The following is an 18515-nucleotide window of genomic DNA, read 5'->3' as shown; positions in this document are numbered from 1 at the left end:
CAAAGCAGTCACAGACAAGAAGTGAACACGGGGGAGGAACCGTGGCTCCAATAAATCTTTATTCACCACGACAGGAGGGGGACTGCATCTGGATTGTGGGCCATAGTTTGCCAACCCCTGCCTGACTTCATGGCAACACTGACCTTCGTATTTATGCTTCTTAAAAACATGTGTAAGCCGAGTGCAGTGGCTCATGCCTGTAATCCCAACACTTTGAGAGGCCGAGGCTGGAGGATTGCTTGGGGCCAGGAGGTCCAGACCAGCCTGGGTAACACAGCAAGATTCCGTCTCTACAAGAAACCATTTCAAAAGCAGCCAGGCATGGGGGCCCACACATGCAGTGTCAGCTACTCAGGAGGCTGAGGTGGGAGGATTGCTTGAGCCTAGGAAGTCAAGGCTGTAGTGAGCTGTGTCTGGGCCACTGCACTTCAGCCTGAGTAATGGAGCAAGACTCTCTGTCTCTCTGTGTGTGTGTGTGTGTGTGTGTGTGTGTGTGTGTATATATATATATATGTATATATAAAATACGGTGTGTGTAATGGTTGTCTACAAGATACACCTTTAATTAATCACAGTCAACCCTCAAATAACACGAATAGTGTAGGACCCTTATAATGCTACACTCCCAACTCTTCTCCCCACCCATCTTTTGTTTTCTTTCTTTCCACGGATTCTGTGACCATCTTCCTCTCCTCATTGACTCTGCATGAGCGGGATTCCTGGTGGGGGAAAGGTAGCTGGTGAGAAATGAAGTACCAAGAAACTAGCAAAGGGTCTTCTGGCTGTCTGGGGACAGTTTTTGTGTGGTCCCCAGCCTAGTCTCAAGGGTTCTGGGCCGGTCACCCTGCAGCCTTTGTGCTGTGTCTCTAGATCCGGGCTTCGAGGGAAGGGCCCTGGGAGACCCAACAGAGCGAGATGCCTGGTCTGACAAACGTCCCCCCATTCCTCTGGCTGTGTGGCTCAGGGATAGGCCCAGACAGTGTGTCCAGGTGGTGCCAGGCCACCTCCCCACTCCCTTTGAGATGGGCCCAGAGGGTCTTGTGGGGTGAGCATGAAGCTGGGCACCCAAAGCCTGGGGCCCAGTGTCCCTCCCTGTGTCCCAGAGGAGGGCCCCTGACCTGAGAAGATACCTAGTGCCTGGCCTATGGGTGCCAATGTGGGGAGGGGTGGCTCTGTGAACTGAGGGTGGTCATTGAAAGAAGACTTTGAGCACCATGGCTCAGAGACTTTGGGCAGGAGAGGCCTGGTCAGCAGAGACTTGGACATTAGGACTTGGTCACAAAAAAATATGATCAGAAAGGACATGGCCATCAGAGACTTGGTCAGGGGGCCTGATCATTGAGGGATTGTCAGTGAGGACCTGGTCATTGGGTGCTTGGTCAATGGATCTTCTTGGTCAGTGGGGACCTGGTCAGTGGAGATCTGATTACTGGGGCTTGGTCATCAAGAGCCTGGTCAGTCAGGATCTGGTCAGTGAAGGCCTTGTGGGGGGGCATTGGTCAACAGGGGCCTTGTTGGGGGGGCTTGGTCAGTGGGGGCCTAGTTAGTGGGGTCCTGGCCAGCTGGCCTCTGGGTGACCTCATGCAGGGGTTTGTCCTTGGAACTAGCTTGCTGCCATCTGTAGTGGAGATGAGTCATGTCACCCCAGAGGGCTACTGGGAGAAGGAGGTGAGCAGATGTGTGGAATCCGGCCCTGTCACACAGACCTAGCACTTTACACCCTAGCTGAGTCCCCTGCTAAAGAGAGGGCCTGCCCTCTGCCCTCCACCCTCAATTCTCTGCTCCCCACCCACAGGACTGCCCCACCGAGGGAGGGCTTAGGTTGGGGAGCACCTGTGGACACTCTGATGCTGGCCACAGGCCCAGGGCCGGGGATGACAGTGACAAGGACCTGAGTGTGTACATGAATGGGGCCACCTGGCCCAGCCATAGAAGCAACACACCATATGCACACGTGTTCACCCACATACGTGTGCACGCTCACGTTCACAAATACACTGCATGCACACATGTTGATGCTTTGGGGGTGGAGGACGCTGACTCTGGGCCCTGCTGACCCAGGCGGGGGCCCATTGTGATGGGTGCCGTGACCCCGCAATGTTACTGGTGCTGAGTCCCCGCCGCCTACCCGGCTGCCTTCTGTGTCTGGGGCTCTTGGAGACAAGACACACAGCGGTGTCTGGTTCTGCGCAGAGGAGGCTTTCCTGAGTGAGAGGCACAGCTGGATCAGCAGACTCAGGTGAGTGTGACCTGCTGTGTTCCCTCCCTGTTGACCTGGGACAGTCGCTACCTGGTGGGCAGTGCCGGCCTCAGGGCAGGTGCCGAGGAGGGTCATCCCTGAGCACTCACCAGGTGCCCGTTCTGCACTGATGGTATAGATGTTTGTCTCGTTTGTCATCACAGTAACTCTGGGGGGTAGGTGCTGTCCCCTAATGTACTCATTCCACAGGTGAGATCTAGGGTCAGAGAGGCAGTGACTGGCTCAGGGACCCAGATGTGACCCTGGGCGGTGCTCTTAGCCCTGCCCTGTGCTGTGCTTGACTAAAGCCCTGACCTCTGTGGCCTCCCTGCCCTGGATTCCAAATCTGCCCGGGGTTCCAGCCCCTGAAGGGTGCAGTCTGGCCCTGGAAGAGCCACTGGGACAGAGCTCCTATGGGTGGGGTGGAGGTGGTGGTCCTCTGTCCAAGTCTGTGCCCTAAGCTGGGACCCCACAGGAGGAGGTCTCACCAACTCAGACTTCACGTGCGGTCACTGATGGCCATTGTGGGAACCACTGGACACATGGGGTCCCTTGTCTGGGAGTGGGGTGAAGAGCCCTCTGCCCTTGGGCAGTTGAGTAGGGGACTTTGAGCACTGCTGCTCTGGGACCTGGGCAGTGGGGACCTGGTCAGCAGAGTCCTGGCCAGGGAGGCGTGGTCAGTGGGGGCCTGGTCATCGAGAACATGGTCAGTGGGGGATTTGGTCGTCATGGGTCGGGTTAGTGGGGGCCTGGTCAGCAGAGACTTGGACACTGGGGCTTAGTGAAAGTATGATCAGTGGGGAAATAGTCAAGGGGCCTGCTCAGCAGGGCCTGGCTAGCAGAGGCCTGGCCAGCTGGCCGCTGGATGACCTCAGACAGAGGGTTTGTCCTTGGAGCCTCTTTGCCTCTATTCATAGTGGGGATGAGTCATGGCATCCCTGAGCACTCGCCAGGTGCAGGTTCTGCACTGACCTTGTGGACGGTCTTTTCCTTCATCCTCACAGCAACTCCGTGGGTGGATGCTGTTCCCAAATGTAGCCATTCCACAGATGAGATGTTTAGAGTCAGAGAGGTAATGACTGACCCAGAGACCCAGATGTGACCCTGGGCTGTGCTCTCAGCCCTGCCCTGTGCCATGCTGGACTCAAGCCCTGACCTCTGCAGCCTCCCTCCCTTAGATCCCAGCCTCCCTCCCTTAGATCCCAGCCTCCCTCCCTTAGATTTCCCTGGGGTTCTGGACCTTCATGGGGTGGAGGGGGTGATTCTCAGTCTAAGTCTGTGTCCGAAGCTGAGTCCCCACAGGAGGAGGTCTCACCAACTCAGACTTCAGGTGCGGTCACTGATGGTCCCCATGAGCCCCACTGGACACATGGGGTCCTTCATCTGGGAGTGGGGTGGGGAGCCCTCTGCCCTCAGGCAGTTGTGGAAAATGAAGGAGCTCTAGAGGGCTGCCTGGAGGGTGACGATTGTCTCTCCTGGTCAAAGGGGCTTGGGGACTGGAACCTTCTCTGTCTGATCCTCTGGAGACCTTGTCCTCCCTTTGTCCCAGGTATTCTCAAGGAGGATGGTCCCCCTGGGTGTTCTCCAGGACCAAGGCCCCAGAGTTCTGTTGTTTTTTTCTTGGTGATCCAGGAAAACGAAGCCCCCTCCTGTACTGACAGCTGGGAATTGCGGAGTCCGCCGTCCTCCACCTCAGACGGGGTTTCCACAAGCAAAGAGGCTGCTTTGGACTCGATAGGTCATTTTTCCCCCAAACTAAACACCCTCCTGCTTAGCTGGCGTTGTTCCTGAAGCGGCTTCACTGGCCAGAGTGAGTGAGAACTGGAGTAGAACGGAGCAGTCACCAGATGTCTTGCTTCGTACAGAAAACTGGGCATCTTCATGGTCCCAGAAGGATCCCAGGAGGCTGATCCTAAAGAGACGTCTGGTTCCTGACCCCAACTGCCTCCAGGTGCCCGGAAGAGCCCATCGTGGACCCTTTACCCTCAGCAGGTGGACACTGTTTGTCCTGCCAGGGCAGGTGTGTGCCTGTCTCAGAGCATTTGGGAACAATGGGCCTCTCTGTCCAGGTCTCCCTATGTTCAAATCCTCAGGAAGGAGCCCACTCCTGGTCCAGGGCAGGGACTCTAGAGACTAGGGCAGGGGTGGGACCACTGGGCTTAGCCTCTTGTCTCAGGGAGCAATGGTGGAATGGGGCTTACCTGTCTGGCCAGCATTTGGGGGTCTGGTGGGAGCCGTTCGGGTGTGCTCTGGAGCTCTCGGGTGCAGCACAGCCTTTGGATGACTTTGTCTTGCAGGATGGAGATGGATGAGGACCCGGATATCCTGCGCACCCAGGGGCAAGGCAACATCATCATTACTAAGTATGAGCAGGTACAGGTCAGGCCGCTCCCTTGAGGAAGGTGGGGCCTCAGTTCCTCTACTGGTCAGAGCCTGGTCAGAGGGTCCTGGGCTCCCCAGGATCAGAGGGTGGAGATAGGCTGTCCATGCCCTCAGGACCCCAAGCCCCTCACCTTGCCCTTGTCTCCCTGGCCCTTGCTGGGTCACAGGGACGCTGAGCTGGGGCAGCAGTGGACATGGAGCATGAGCATGTTGACATCTGGAAATTCACCGGTCGCCTCTGGGTTATGTGGTGAGTCCTCTGTCCCCCCACCCACCAGTCTCACCTCAGGCATGGGTTTTGTTTTTAGAAAGGTCTCTGAGTTAGGGCAGGTTTCCCCGGCTCAGGCCAATCTCCTCTCTAGGGTCTCAGAACTCCTCCCTGCCTCTCCTACAGGTCCAGCCCGTGGTCAGGGTTAGGGCAGAGCCTCAAGGCCCATCTAGGGAGCTGGGGAGAGTGAGTGGGTCAGAGAGGGGCTGGGTCAGCCCCCGGGCTCTCAGCACTGAGGTCTCCACATGAGCAGGAGAGGAGGGGGCAGCCTCAGGGTCTGGCCCTGTCCCCTTGGGGCCTGCCCTGGTGAGATCTGAGGGTGGTGGCCACAGGGCAAGGGGACACCTGGCCAGGTCTGTGGGCAGTTGTGTAGCAGGTCTCCAAGGGCTCAGGGGGCCCAGCTGAGGCATCCTATAGGGAGGGGCATGGGGACAGCAAGGGCTGTGACCCTGGGAGGCAGGGGGAGAAGAAGGGTAGGACCTGGCCTGGGCATCTCATAGTGAGGCCAGGGGAACAACACAGCGTGCAGCTGAAGGCCCCAGGAGTGGTGCTGGGATAGGACCTGGGCCTGGTAAGGGGAGCCCAGCCTGGAGCCGACCCCTCAGGACTCACAGGATGGAGAGAGGGAGGAGCCTGGGGCAGGGGGGCGGGGTGAGCCCGTGAGAACTGCCACTTCTGGAAGGCACCTAAACCAAGATGGCCTAGGGTGGAGGTGATAGTCTGGGGAGGAAAACAGGTGGGGTGGTCAGGGAACAGTGGCTCACCTGGGACCCCTCAGTGAGGGGACTCGGTCAGTCCCCAAGGCTCTGCGTGGCCCTCCAGAGACTCTGCTTCCCGCTGGCTCAGTCAGCACTGTGCAGGGTGGATGGGGGGCTGAGTTGGGGTAGGTAGGACAGTAGGGGGAGGACAGGCAGGCATCCCACGTCCTGGTTTTTGCAGTGGCTGGGAGGAGGCTGAGGGCTGAAAGTCAATGACCCTGAGAGCTCACTGAGGCTGTAGGTGGGGTGGTGGGGCCAGCTCCACTGCCTGCAGGGCCCTTGGTCACCCTTGTCACCCCAGGCTTCTCCCCAGCAGCGCTGAGCAGCCCAGTTAGAGACCTGGGGGTCTCATGCCTAGGCTCTGACAGGAAGAGAGTCCGGGAAGGGCCAGGGTGGCTGGAGATAGGGTCACAGTCTCTGGGTCAGGCAGGATGGGCGACGATGGGGAACAGGTAGGGTCAGCGGCCAGGGCGCAGGCAGAGGCAGGTGCACGCTAGGAGGTCAGACCCTGCAAGGCCTGTGGGGAGTGTCGGGTGGGATGGGTTCCAGGTGCATCCTCAGGGCGCTGGGCAGCTCTCAGGCCAGGCTCCCTGGACTCCGGTGGGTGATGTGGTCACTCCCGAGGCACTGCTGTCAGTCAGGGCTCGGCCACCCGCCCTAGGCGGCACCTATCCTGTCTCAGAACTGGACTTTCTCAGCTCCCGCAGAGGGTGTTGCGTCCAGCCCAGGAGGAGCAGTCCCACTGTGTGGGCCGAGGTACCCCACGGGCCCCAAGTGGCCCCTGCCAGGCCAGCCTCGAGCTCCCTCTTCTCCAGGGTCCTTGTGTCTCATGGACGTCAGCTCTACAGGGAGGCCCTTGCCTTCCTTCCCTGTGCCTTGTCCCGGGATGAGACTTAGGGTGGATGGGGAGGGCCAGGGCCCTTTCATGGACAAGGATGGCTCCTGGCCCGGGCAAGTCCTCAGCTCTGCCTGGGTTGCCTTACAGTGAGACAGAGTTGCCCATGTCAATGCCCTGAAGGTGCATGTAAGAGCCAGTGCCTGCTGCGTGGGAGGCTGGTCCAGGGACCAGGAATCAGGAGTGGTCGGTGAGACAGAGGGGGTGGCCCGTGGGCCCAGGCAGTGGTGAGTAGGCCATGGCTGTCCCTGGGACGGGAAGCCTTTCCTGATGGACTCTGTTCCCATGAGCGTTTGACCAAAACCCAAACCAAGAACCACAATCTTGGCTCAGAGGCCATTGCCTGTTTGCACCAAGTCCCCAGCTAAAGGCCAGGGCCCGACCAAAACTTGGGGTGTTTGTGGCCTGAGGATTGCATGTCCTGGGATCACCAGTCCAGATCACCAGCTCCAGTTAGTTCAGAGAGTCTCAGCTCCCAGGGTCTGCTCTGTCCTGGCTCCTTCAGGGCCTGGAAGCCCAGGACGCAGCATCCATGGGCCGCTGCTGGAGGCCAGGCAGCTCCACTAACTCCATCCTGGTTCATTTGACAGCAAAGATGTCAGGAAATAAAACGCACTGCCAAGTGGCTGAAAATACTCAGAGACTGGACAAAATATAAGAACAGCAGGAAGGTAACAGAACAGCTGGGACTGGTGGCTCAGACCTGTAATCTCAGCACTTCAGGAGGCCGAGGTGGGCGGATCACCTGAGGTCAGGAGTTTGAGACCATCCTGGCCAACATGCGAAACCCTGTCTGTACTAAAAATGCAAAAATTAGCTGGGCATGGTGGCGGGCGCCTGTAATCCCAGCTACTCAGAAGGCTGAAGCACGAGAATTGCTTGAACCCAGGAAGTGGAGGTTACAGTGAGCCAAGATCACGCCACTGTACTCCAGCCTGGGCGACAAGAGTGAGACTTCATCTCAAAAAGAAGGTAACATGGGGAGGGAGTGGCCTCTGTGACTGCTCTCTGCAGTCAGGAGACAGGCGCCCATGGCCATGACATGGCACCATCTGCCTCTCAGCGGGTGGGTGGCACCCAATCCTCACCATAGGACAGCAGGACTGTTTGCTGGCTTTCCTCCCCCAGTCACCACACGTCCTGTCTCACTAGAGGGTTCTTTTGTCTGTAGCTGTCTCAAAGCGTGTACAAAGGCATTCCCCTGGCGGTGTGAGGCTGGGCGTGGTCACTTCTGCTAGACATTGACAAAGTCAAGTCTCAGAACCCGGGAAATACAAGGTAAGGCCCTCCCACACTCGGCCAGGGCAGGACAAATAGGCCAGACTGTGTCAGGAGCCCAGGACTCCAGCTGGAGGGAACATTGAGCCCGGGTTGGGGGTGGGGGCTATGGTCAGACGCACATGCTGGGCACAGATGGTGACACAGGCACCACAGGTGCCTGTGACCTCCCTGGCTTCAGAAACAAGGCAAAAAAGGAGCTTTCTGCAGAAGGAAACCTTCTTCCCTTCCTTCCAGAAGTGCTGACTGTGGGAGGACTGCCGTTTGGGGCAGGAAGTCTTTTGTCTGTTCTGAGGCTGCTTCCTCCTCTCGGCCCTACCCTACAGGTCATGAAGGAGAAAGGCAAGAGGTCCTCCAGGATCACCCACCGCATCAAGGTAGATGCCAGCTGTACCCTGCAGAACCACACGATGTTTAGAGAAGGATTCAGAGTCAAGTAAGGCCTATGGGGGCTGCAGGGGTCCCGGGAAATATGGGGTGATCCAGAGGGATAAGGGCTTCCCCAGGGCAGAGGCCAACGGTCACCCAGGAAAAGTGACAGAGCTGCCAAGGGCTCTCCTGGCCCAGGCAACAGCCAGCATTACGGACTGAGCACCTCCCGGGCTCTAAGCCCTGGGCCGGGCTGGGACATGTGGGGCCAGAACCCAGGTGGCTTCCAAGGAAATGGAAGGCAGCAAAAAAAAGTTATGCAAAATGGTGAAAAGTGCCCTCCATGACCCACAACTACCCAGGAAGGTGGCAGGGTGGTGGGACTTGGGAGCCTTCCCAGGCAACACTGACAGCCCAGAATACTAGGGAGGATGTGGGGCCCCGGAAACTCTCACCCATGACTGATGGGAACACGACAGGGCACAGCCACTTTGGAGGTCAGATGGGCCGTGGCTCACAAAGTTCGGTGGCCTTATACCACACATCCCCAAAGTGTCACAGATATTGACCACACTGATTTGAAAACTGACGTCCAAATAAAAGCTGCACGCCACGTTCACTGCTTGATTGATTGTCACTCACACCCGGAGGCTACCGAGATGATCTTCAACATGGGTACTTAAGAGGAAGGAGGTTCCACTCCAGACAAAGACGACTCAGTGAGGAAAAGGAACGAATCCCTGATGCCCGCAGGAACATAGGTGGAACTTAGATGCATATTGCTGAGGGAATGACGCCAGACCCCACAGGCTACCACCGCAGGATTCCAATTCATCGGCCATTCTGGGAAAGGGCAAAGCATAGAGACAGAGAACGGGTCAGGATGGCCAGGCGCTGACGGAGCTGGGAGATGTTGACTGCAAAGGGGACACGCTGGGGACTTGAAGGATGAAGGAGCCGCTCTGGGAGGGGCGGCAGTGGTGGACGGAAGGGTCTGCACATTGGTTCAGAACCGTAGAACTGCACGTCCCAAAGACTGGACTTCTGTGTTTGCAACCCGAGCAAAAGGAGAAGAAAAAAATCAACCAGAGTGAAAATGATTACTGATCTAACTGTACACCTGTGATATTTGCATTGCAAGGAATGTGGATTTTACTGAAAAAACTCCTAAAAACTCAGGTGTCCTGAAGAGCTCACTGCTTATTTGGGAGAACATCTGAACCCAGAATTGTGTTTGTTGTCCGGGTTTGTAGACAAAATGAAACTGACAGCATCTGCACAAAACAAAACAAAAAAACCCTCTTTTCCCTCTTTTCTAGGCAGCAGGAATTATGTGACATCCTCGTGGCCTATTCTGCATATAACCCTGTGAGTATTCCGGGCAGCGATATTCCTGGGCCCTGTGCCCATATTCACAGGCATGGGTGTCTCTTGGGGGTGTCAGCACTTCTGGAAAATTCAGTGTTCGTGACCCACCAGCACGTAGTAGGCAGGACTCAAGCTCACTTGCTGGCGTGGACACCCAAGCAAGGGTTGGCTGAGGGGGTCAAACTGAGATGGAAAATGGTTGAGGTCCAGACTCTTGGTGTCATCTTGACCCGATCCCCACGTCTCAGATGAAGAAATGACCTTCCCTTCCTGGTGTTGCCCCGAAGCCCAGGAGCTTGGCAGGGTCGCATGCAGATGGTCCTCACAGGAGACAGGTTTGACAAGTTGCTGAGGTGCCTGATGGACCAGGCTTTTGTCATTAAATGAGTTTGCATCCTGAGGAAGCCTTTTCTTCACCAGAAACCAGGCAAAGATCCAATTTTCCCTTTCCCTGAATGCCATACGAGTGCAACAGACAGGCAGGGTGTCACCCAGGTGGCTGCTCCTGCGCCACTCCCACTTTCCAGACCATTCCAGGCAGGGAGAGCCGCTGAGCTGACTCCATGGGCTGCCCACATGGGGTCTGGACCCAGCCGCCCTCCTGTGCCTGGCAGGCAGCCCCTGAGCTGTTGCAGGACCCTTTGTGTGGTGGTCAGTCCCCGCTGCCTGCCCTTAAGGTGGGTGCAGTTCACAGGTGCTGCTCCAGGCCTGGCACAGTGGCCTCCCTAGCCTGGCCCAGGGGAAGGGGCATGAACAATCCCTGCCTGTGCCCTTTAGGGCCATGTGAGCTTAGACACTCGCTGCAGGAGTCCCCCCAGGATCCTTGTCAGCTGAGTCATATGTGACCTGCTCAGTCCTCATGCCCACCCCAAATCCCTGGAGGCCTGTGGCAGGTGTCCCCAAGGACCTCTGCCATCTCTGGTGACATGAGTCCTCCCAGGTGGCCTCAGCCCTCCCAGGTGACATCCTTCCATGGTGACTCTGGCTCTTGCAGGAGGTGGGCTACCACAGGGACCTGAGCCACGTCACCGCCATCCTCCTCCTGTATCTGCTGGAGGAAAATGCTTTCTGGGTGCTGGCCCAGCTGCTGGTCGGTGAGGGGCACTCCCTGCAGGGTAGGTGGACAGCTGCCCCCAGGGCCTTACACAGCCATGCCAGGGGACGGCCACCCTGGCTGATGATCCTGACTTCCAGGCAAGGCGCCTTCCTTGCATCCCAGCTTGTTTGGAGTCTCCAGGATGTCCCTGCTGAGGGTCCCACAGCAGCCTGGGTCTGGACAGGGACCCTCTTACCTCAAGTCAGATGCCTTTCACCCCCAACAGCAGAGGGCATTGATACCTCCCCCTGGCTGCCCTTTGTTCCCCAAAGCCAGACCCAATTTTGTGCAGGCACCGCTCACCTCCCTGAGTGTCCTCCTGCCTCCCAGCTGGCTGCACTCCCAGCCACTCTCCCTGCCCATGAATGGGCCAATGAAGCCCAGATGGCAATGTTCCCCATGCATCCCATGTCCCCCAGCCTGACATCACATCCAGGAGATGGCCACACAGCCCCCAGCACCCACCCCGTTCTCCCCACTGGCACCTGCCTGCCTCTGCCCTGCCTCAAAACATCAAAGGCAGGCCTGCCCTCCTGGCACCTCGACCCATGATGCTGCTGGGCAGCACCTCCAGCTAGGGCCCTCCTCCCTAGGGCTGAGGCCGCATGATGGGGTCACCAGATAGGAGGGAGGGAGGCCTCAGGGCCCAGGGTCCTCTGCCACTACCCAGCTCTTGGGAGTGGACTCTGATGGGGTGATGGGTCAGGGGCTTCTCAGTATTCTACAGTCCGAATACTGCCTGGCTCTGGAGGCTCCTATCACACCAGGAGCAGGTGTTGCCCAAGTCCTTCCCAAAGATCATGAGACACCTGGTGAGTGGACAACACCCCCAGCTCCTCCCCAGAGGCCCTGGGTTCCACGAGCCAGGGGCGGCTCAAGTCCCTCATGGAGCTGACAAGAGGCCAAGTCCCAGCCACAGCCTGACCTGGGATGGGGATTCTCCGTGGGTTTGGAGTTGGGTTTCCTTTTCTTGCCCTGGGGGAAGCAGAGGCGCTGGGACCAGAGCCAAGCTCTGGCTGAGCAGGGCTGAGGGAAGTGTGTCCATCGGGCATCTGGGTATGGGGCAGGGGTTGGGGGACCCCTGGCCACTGCCCTGGGTTCTGCTCCTCGGAGGAGGGTCTGTAGAGGGGACTGGAAGTGGGAGGACTTCAGGGTAGCCCAGGGGGCCCTGAGCACCTCTGCTCCTCCCTTCAGGGCAAGGAAGGGCTGTGCACTGAGGATTCCATGTTGATGAGGCTCCTCCGGTGTTTCATGGGTGGGATAAGGAGGCACAGGGAGACCCCAGCCCAGGGGTGCAGTGCCCGGCTCCCTCAGCCCAGGGGTCCAGCTCCTCCAGGAGGACCTGGTTCACCCCCAGCTCGCAGGAGGCACAGGCAGGTCCCTGCAGGGCTCACAAGCCAGGCCCTGCCCAAGAGGGGCATCCCATAGCAGAGGCCAAGGCTCGGCCCAGCCTCGCGGGAAGACTGGGGCAGGACCCGACTTGGGAGGGCCCAGGGAAGCCCCAAGTCCTCAGGAAACCCCTCCTTCCGGAAGCCGCAGCACTGCTGAGATAAGCCCCCCATGAGGAGCTACAGGACCTTGTCTGACTCAGTGTTATGGGGGATCTCATCCCATGGAAAGGGGGTCCCCAGCACTCCAGGGTGGGCCCTGCTCAGGCCATCAGCCCCAGCCTGGAAAGGCCAGGTCCTCCCACACCTGCTGATCCCCACAGAAATCCTTTGGGCTCACCCCGCAACTGTGGGATGTGTTTATCTTGGAGGGTGAGCAGGTAGTGACGGTCGAGGAGCATGAATCATCCAAAATACACAGGAATACGTCCTGTGTGCCCAAGGGTGCCTGGGGGAGGGAACACGCAGAACAGATCCCAGCTGGCCTGAGGGAAGTGTCCTCACACTGTCCCCATGACTCTTTCCTCTATCCTGATAGGGGGGTCTGGCCTGGTGGGCTGGGCAAGGCATGATGACACTGAGTCCACCCCCACATGACCCAGATGAAAGTCAGGAGTGTGGTGAGCACTTCCCTGCCTGGCCTTCCCCAGCTGTCGCCTCCTGTGCACAGCTGGATCCCCGGGTGGCCAAGAAGGAACAGGCACCACCCAGTGGGAGGTGGGCCTGGTGGAAATGGGGTGCAGGCACAGATCTCCCCCAAGGAATCCTCCTGACCTGATACCCGCCCTGTCCCTAGAGTACCTCATGAAGCTTTCCTGGAGCACCATCTGGGAGTTTCAGGAGCAACTGTCTCAGAGCTGGGCCCTGGAGGACAACGCAGTCCTCAGGAACCTTCAAACCTCCATGAAGGAATTCACAAGGAAACACTGGGACCTGCCACCCCCAGGTGAGCTCCAGCACCAGGTCCCGTCCCGAGTTACCCTCTGGGACAGTCAGTAGTGGGGAGTGCCCTGGCCCCATCAGCCCTCCTACCTGGCCTTCCTCCTGCACCTCTTCTTCCTCCTCTTCCTCCTCTACTCTAAGAAACTCAAATGGGTCTGCCGGTCCTCAGGGCAGGCTCTGAGAGCATGTGTGTGTGTGCTGGACATGCTGTGTGGACAGGCAGGGGTCATGGGCAGGACCCCACAACACCCCTCCCCGACTTTCCACATTGTCTCCCTCACCCCCTCAAAGGGCCCTGAAGGGCACTGGGGCAGTCAGACCGAGCTGTGGAAGCCCCCACCCCCACCTCCAAGCAACCTCAGAGAGCAGCAAGGGCCCCTCACTCCTGAGTGCCCCTCCAAGGGTATCAAGACAACAAGCCAGGGGGACAAGAGAATCAGTGTCCCTGACCCAGAGAGGATTTGGGCAGAGGGGATGGGGGAAGCCCTGACCCAGAGCCATAACCAAGAGTTCAGCTGGGCGTGGGATCGGTCCAGCCCTGGCATGGGGTGGACGGACTGGAGGGCAGAGGGGAAGCTGTGCCCATTCACTTCTCACCTGCTATGGAGACAGTCCCCCATGCGAGGTGCTGGGTGACAGTGAAGGTTTCTTCCACCTGAGTTCTGAGTCAGGGCTGCCGAACAGCCCTGAGGTGAGGGTGTGAGGCAGGAAGCCCTGAGCCAACCTGAACCCAGGGGGCCATTCTGGGAGTGACCTGAGGTTCTCTGAAAGCTCCCCCACCCCAGGCTCCACACAGCCCTCGCCCTGGGATCAGCAGCCTGCAAGGGCATCCTCAGTGTCAGGCCAGGGGGCCACACAGGGACCCCGAGGACTCCAGAGGCCCCGGTCTCTGGGGCCCGCCCTAAAGGGACCCAACGCGTTCAGTGAAGATGTTTCTTTTTTTCCGCCAAGATGGAGTGAGGGTCCTCAAGGGTGTCCCCTGGCATTGGGCCCCTCTGTCAGGGGGACAGACTGGCCCTCCCCACCCCACCAGCTCAGCTCCAGGAGCTCATGCCATTAGTCCCCCTGGAACAAAAGCCCTGTCACCCCCAGCCTGGCCGGATAGGACTGTCCCCAAGGCCGAGGCTGAGGCCCAGCAGCACAAGGGGCTTCCCCAGAACCCAGGGCAGCAAGCCACTCTTTGAGGGGCCCAGAAGCTCAAGATGAGGGCAGCCTGTCCCCCGGTGAGGTCAGGCTTTGTATTACACTAACACTTGTCCGGGAACTCTATGCCACAGCTCCACACAGACCCGCATGTCGGGGGTCCGTGTTTCCTGTGCTGCCATTTTGAACACGGCTCCTGGGACTCTGTCATTTCTCCATCTTCTGTGGACAGCAGCCCTGGAACAAAAAGACAGACCCCACCCAGTGAGCCCACTGGGACCCCGACACCAGGCCCTGCCCTGGCTTATAACAGAGAAGAGGCCGGTCAAGAGATACCCCAGCAGCAAGGTGGCACCTGCCTGTGACTCCCCTCGGTAGAAGAAGAACTTGGAATGGAAGGAGCCCAGGCAGTACCTGCCCAGCTGCCTTACAGCCCCAGATGGCTGCTGGACCTTGGTTTTTACTGCTATTTTATTTTTATTTTATATTTTTGGCTTGTGGGCCTTGAGAAATCCCATTCAATGGGGGACTTGGTCCCATCAAGGCCTCAGGAGGGAAGGCTGAGCATGGGGTTCCCACAGCCCCAGCCAGCCAGCAGCGTGCCCTGGGGCCCCTGACTCCACCTGTGGGTCAGAGTCCCTCCCCCAGGGCCCAAGTCCCAGTCCAGAGGGACCTGGCTTCAACCCGAGTCCTAGGAGGAGAGGGGCACCGCAGGCCTCCAGGTGACCACGCAAGGGACCAGGGCATTGCAAGCCCTGATGCTGTAAGGATTAACATCAGAGAACCTGGGTAAGCCAGGCCAGAGACGCTGAGCCCGTGCAGTGATGAGGATGTGGGGGGCTGGCTCAAGGGGGTCAACAGCTGTGAACACTGCTGCCTCTTCCTGACCTCATTGCTGCAGTGCAGGCAGTCTGCATCCCGGAGACTGGCCCACCAGCGCCCCAAGTGCCCTAGTCCGCTATGCCAACGTGGCACCCAGAGACTTCGCAGCCCTGCCTGCCGCACCACCCCCCTCCTGGAAGCCTTGTCCTGCAGCCTAGTCCCTGTTACAGCCACAGCAGGCACCACTGCCAAGCGCCTTCCAGCCCGGCTTCCCAGAGGGCAGAGGCGCCCTGCAGTCATTGCCTCAGCAGCTCACACTGTGAAGATAGTTTCATTTACATTCCCATGTTCCCACCAAAGAGAATCGCTGCAGAGGATGCTTTTGATCCTGAGGTGGGGAAAACGGCACGCCAGGTGAATGGAGTCAGCTCCTTTCCCCAGCCACCACAACTGCTGGATGGACCCACGGACAAAGTGGCCATCAGACAGGAATGAGACACAAGAGGCTCAGCATCCTGCTTGTACCCTGACCAGGATGACCAGGCCGACACCACTGCCGAGTGCCCCATCTGCTGAGAGACTTGGTGTCGATCCCTGGGCTGGCACTGTTTCCCAGGAGGACCGGTTGGCCACCTGTGGGCAGGCTACCCACACTGTGGAGAGGGTTGAGATCGGCTTTCACTGCAGAGAGCTCCTACCTGGACACAGACTCGCCGGCCCTGCCTGTTGCCATCACAGCAGCCCACAGGGCATTGCTTGCGACCAGGGTACCCCATTCACAGTGAGGGACATGGAGCCATGGCCCCGATCAGGGAACTAACTGTTCTCACTACGTCAGCCACCACCTGGAAGCATCGCTCAGTTACACTGAAGTGATGGTTTGTCTTACAAGATAAATGTTATGCTTTCTACTGGAAACCAGTATACGGTGCTGACTCTCCGACAGCCAGAAGGTGTAGTTCTGAGAGAGTGAAGGTGTGAAAGTGGGTGATGTTCAGTATTGCATGGAATGTCTCAGTCACAAAGTTTTCCTATGCCTGTCCTGGAGAAATGGAGCTTTGCTGGTTGGAAGGTCTGAGGACCCAGGCAGAGTGAAGCTTCCCCCAGGGGAACACAACAATGGCTCTATTTAATATGAGAAGACAGGACTAAGTCTGAAACCCAGGGTGTTCTCTGGTGTTCTTGGTGTTTTCATGCAAAGGAAGTCAAATAACAAAGGTTTGCCACAGAGGCATCTGAAAAAGGAGGGGGCAGAACTATTCAGATCTCAGAGGCTTCAGAATCGAAGATGAGGCCAACCAGGAGACTCCTGACCTGCTGAGGGCAGGGAAGGTATGTGGGGGTGGCTGGGAGACGATGTCATAGCGATCTACCCCCACCTTGTGATCTGTCAGAGAACCGTGCTCTTGAATAGCTGTGTACATCTTCTCTCCACTGATTATAGTATTTCTTTCCATTTGTGACTCTCCAATCAAGCAAGGAACTTGCTACAAAATGCACTTTGCTATACCATAGCCTGGGTCTTGCAATCCAAGGCTGGCAAGGATTCCTGTAGGTCAAGGGCCTCAGGTGACTTTTGTGCACACCCAAGGACAGAGTCCTAGATGACACCTTCCTGCTCTAAAAAGAAGGAACAAGCGTCAACGAACAGCGAGCCAGTCACGGAAAGGGGTGAAATGTGAGTGCGTGACCTTCCTGACACCCAGACAAGACTTTGGGCATGAGGGCAGGCTGCAGCTCTGGCCACTGACTCTGACCAGGGACGCCCCCATGCAGGCCAGTGTGCCCTGGTTGCTCTTCTCCCTCCTGCCACCCTCTCCTCGGCTGTCTGTGTTGGGGAGGGAGAACCTGCCAGTTTTCAGAAGAAAATGTAGCTTTATTATGACATGGGAAATACTCAAGTTATTATGGGAGGAGGAGGAGTCCTGAAACAGCTCCTGAAAATGAGAGGGAAAAGAAAGGTGTAAATATGTTGGTAATAAAGTCTCCAACCACAGCACAGTCATGGGAATGTTTTTGTTACAATTTTTGTTTTCAAAGTTACAGTAAACAAAACAGTCTCCTGAATTGTCAAAAGAACAGCAGTTTTACACAATGAAAAGCATACACACCAAGCCAAAATAAGTCACACTTGGGTCTGTATGTTGCAGTGGTGCTGGTGCAGGAGGGAACATCCAGGGAGGTTCCAGTGCCTGCCAGGCAGCCCAGGTCCACTGAGGGCCCCGGGGCTGGAGGGAGGTCATGTACCACTCTGCTCAAAGTGCTCCCTTCAAGCATCTGAAGAGGGAAAGTCCATTTATCTTCTCTGAAATGCAGGCAATTTTTCATACACTGGTGTGAATGTGTTGGGGTCACCCAGGGGCTCCCTTAGTGGCCAGATGCAGTTTGTCACAAACTGGTTTCCTGAATTTCATATTGGATCGGGAGCTAAAAGAAGAGAGATTCCCAAACCCATCATGTCAATATTTGGTTCTAACAAAGTAAAATCACAAGAGCACATCAAACACAGGACCTAATGCCCACGGCAGTGCCCAGGGCTGCTGTCCCTCTTGGGTGAGAAGTTCTTTAGCAGCAGGCACAGAGGTAATTGCTTAGAAAGGCAATGCCACAGTGAGTAAGGGAGATTAACTTGGATACAAACATTTAGAAAGATGCCTGAAGAAAACTAATGTGGCTCCATCTCTCTTCTGGATTCTAATGTTCCCAGAGCAGCAGCCACCCCTAAATGCAAGTGGAGACAGGATGGAAGCCCAGGGAGACATGGGGGAGGCGGGGCTTGGCCAAACCACAGGCAGCTGCCAGAAAGGCCGACACACCTGCATTCTGCACTCTGTGGTGGACACCCCAGGAAAGCAGGGGTGCCCCTGTAACTGCCAAACAGGTTCACCTTGTCCGCGGCCTAGACAGAGCCGATTTATTGAGACAGGGGAATTGCAGCAGAGAAAGAGTAATTCATGCAAAGCTGGCCGTAGGAGAGACCAGAGTTATACTCCAATCAGTCTCCATTGGCATGATCCATCAGCATTCGGGGATCAGAGTTTGGAAGGATAATTTGGTAGGTGGTGGGGAAGGCCAGTGAGTCGGGAGTGCTGATTGCTTGGGTCAGACATGAAATCACAGGGAGTCAAAGCTGTCTTCTTGAGCTGAGTCAGTTCCTGGGTAAGAGCCACAAAATCAGATGAGGCAGTTTATCAATCTGGGTGGTGCCAGTTGATCCATCAAGAGCAAATCTCTCAAGCACCGATCTTAGGTTTTACAATAGGGACGTAATTCCCAGGAGCAATTTGGGTAGGGGCAGAATCTTGTAGCCTCCAGCTGCATGAGTCCTAAACCATAATTTCTAATCTTGTGGCTCATTTGTTAGTCTTACAAAGGCCGTCTAGTCCCTAGGTGAGAAGGAGGTTTGTTTTGGGAAAGGGCTGTTATCATCTTTGTTTTAAAGTATAAACTATAAACTAATAAATGTGCTTTATCAGTTAGGTGTGGTGGCTCACACCTGTAATCCTAGCACTTTGGGAGGTCAAGATAGGCAGATAACTTGAGCCCAGGAGTTAGAGACCAGCCTGG

General features: G+C 57.1%; 1 protein-coding gene and 3 long non-coding RNA genes across 9 annotated transcripts; 2 read left to right on the top strand and 2 right to left on the bottom strand.

Annotated features, from left to right (window-relative positions):
- Positions 1 to 510: 510 nt before the first annotated feature.
- On the top strand, positions 511 to 3906 carry LOC139359452 (uncharacterized). Its single transcript, XR_011615426.1, has 3 exons — positions 511 to 2239; positions 3244 to 3311; positions 3872 to 3906. It is a non-coding gene; the product is annotated as an uncharacterized lncRNA (long non-coding RNA).
- Positions 649 to 3342, bottom strand: LOC139359453 (uncharacterized). The gene is made up of 3 exons (XR_011615427.1): positions 3212 to 3342; positions 2350 to 2456; positions 649 to 719 (listed from the first exon to the last, which is right to left on the bottom strand). It is a non-coding gene; the product is annotated as an uncharacterized lncRNA (long non-coding RNA).
- Positions 3907 to 4034: 128 nt separating the features above from the next.
- On the bottom strand, positions 4035 to 5738 carry LOC139359454 (uncharacterized). Its single transcript, XR_011615428.1, has 3 exons — positions 5654 to 5738; positions 4441 to 4564; positions 4035 to 4151 (listed from the first exon to the last, which is right to left on the bottom strand). It is a non-coding gene; the product is annotated as an uncharacterized lncRNA (long non-coding RNA).
- On the top strand, positions 4551 to 17410 carry LOC105491078 (TBC1 domain family member 26-like). Of its 6 annotated transcripts, XM_071082407.1 has the most exons (7): positions 4789 to 4871; positions 6633 to 7820; positions 8147 to 8256; positions 9509 to 9557; positions 10552 to 10672; positions 12838 to 12987; positions 14261 to 17410. In XM_071082407.1, exons 3-7 carry the CDS (start codon positions 8150 to 8152, stop codon positions 14311 to 14313), a joined length of 480 nt encoding a protein of 159 aa, XP_070938508.1. In that variant the 5' UTR covers positions 4789 to 4871; positions 6633 to 7820; positions 8147 to 8149; the 3' UTR covers positions 14314 to 17410. The 6 variants fall into 6 exon arrangements, 5 of the variants coding, with proteins under 5 accessions (XP_070938505.1, XP_070938507.1, XP_070938508.1 ...); XR_011615425.1 differs by lacking the exon at positions 14261 to 17410 and having other exon boundaries at positions 10552 to 12661; positions 12838 to 12944; XM_071082405.1 differs by lacking the exon at positions 14261 to 17410 and having other exon boundaries at positions 6633 to 6732; positions 7133 to 7820; positions 10552 to 12973.
- Positions 17411 to 18515: the final 1105 nt, after the last annotated feature.

Source organism: Macaca nemestrina, chromosome 17 (assembly GCF_043159975.1).
Source record: "Macaca nemestrina isolate mMacNem1 chromosome 17, mMacNem.hap1, whole genome shotgun sequence".
NCBI lineage: Eukaryota > Metazoa > Chordata > Mammalia > Primates > Cercopithecidae > Macaca > Macaca nemestrina.
Note: the sequence above shows the minus strand (reverse complement) of the source record. Positions and strands in the feature narration are given on the sequence as shown.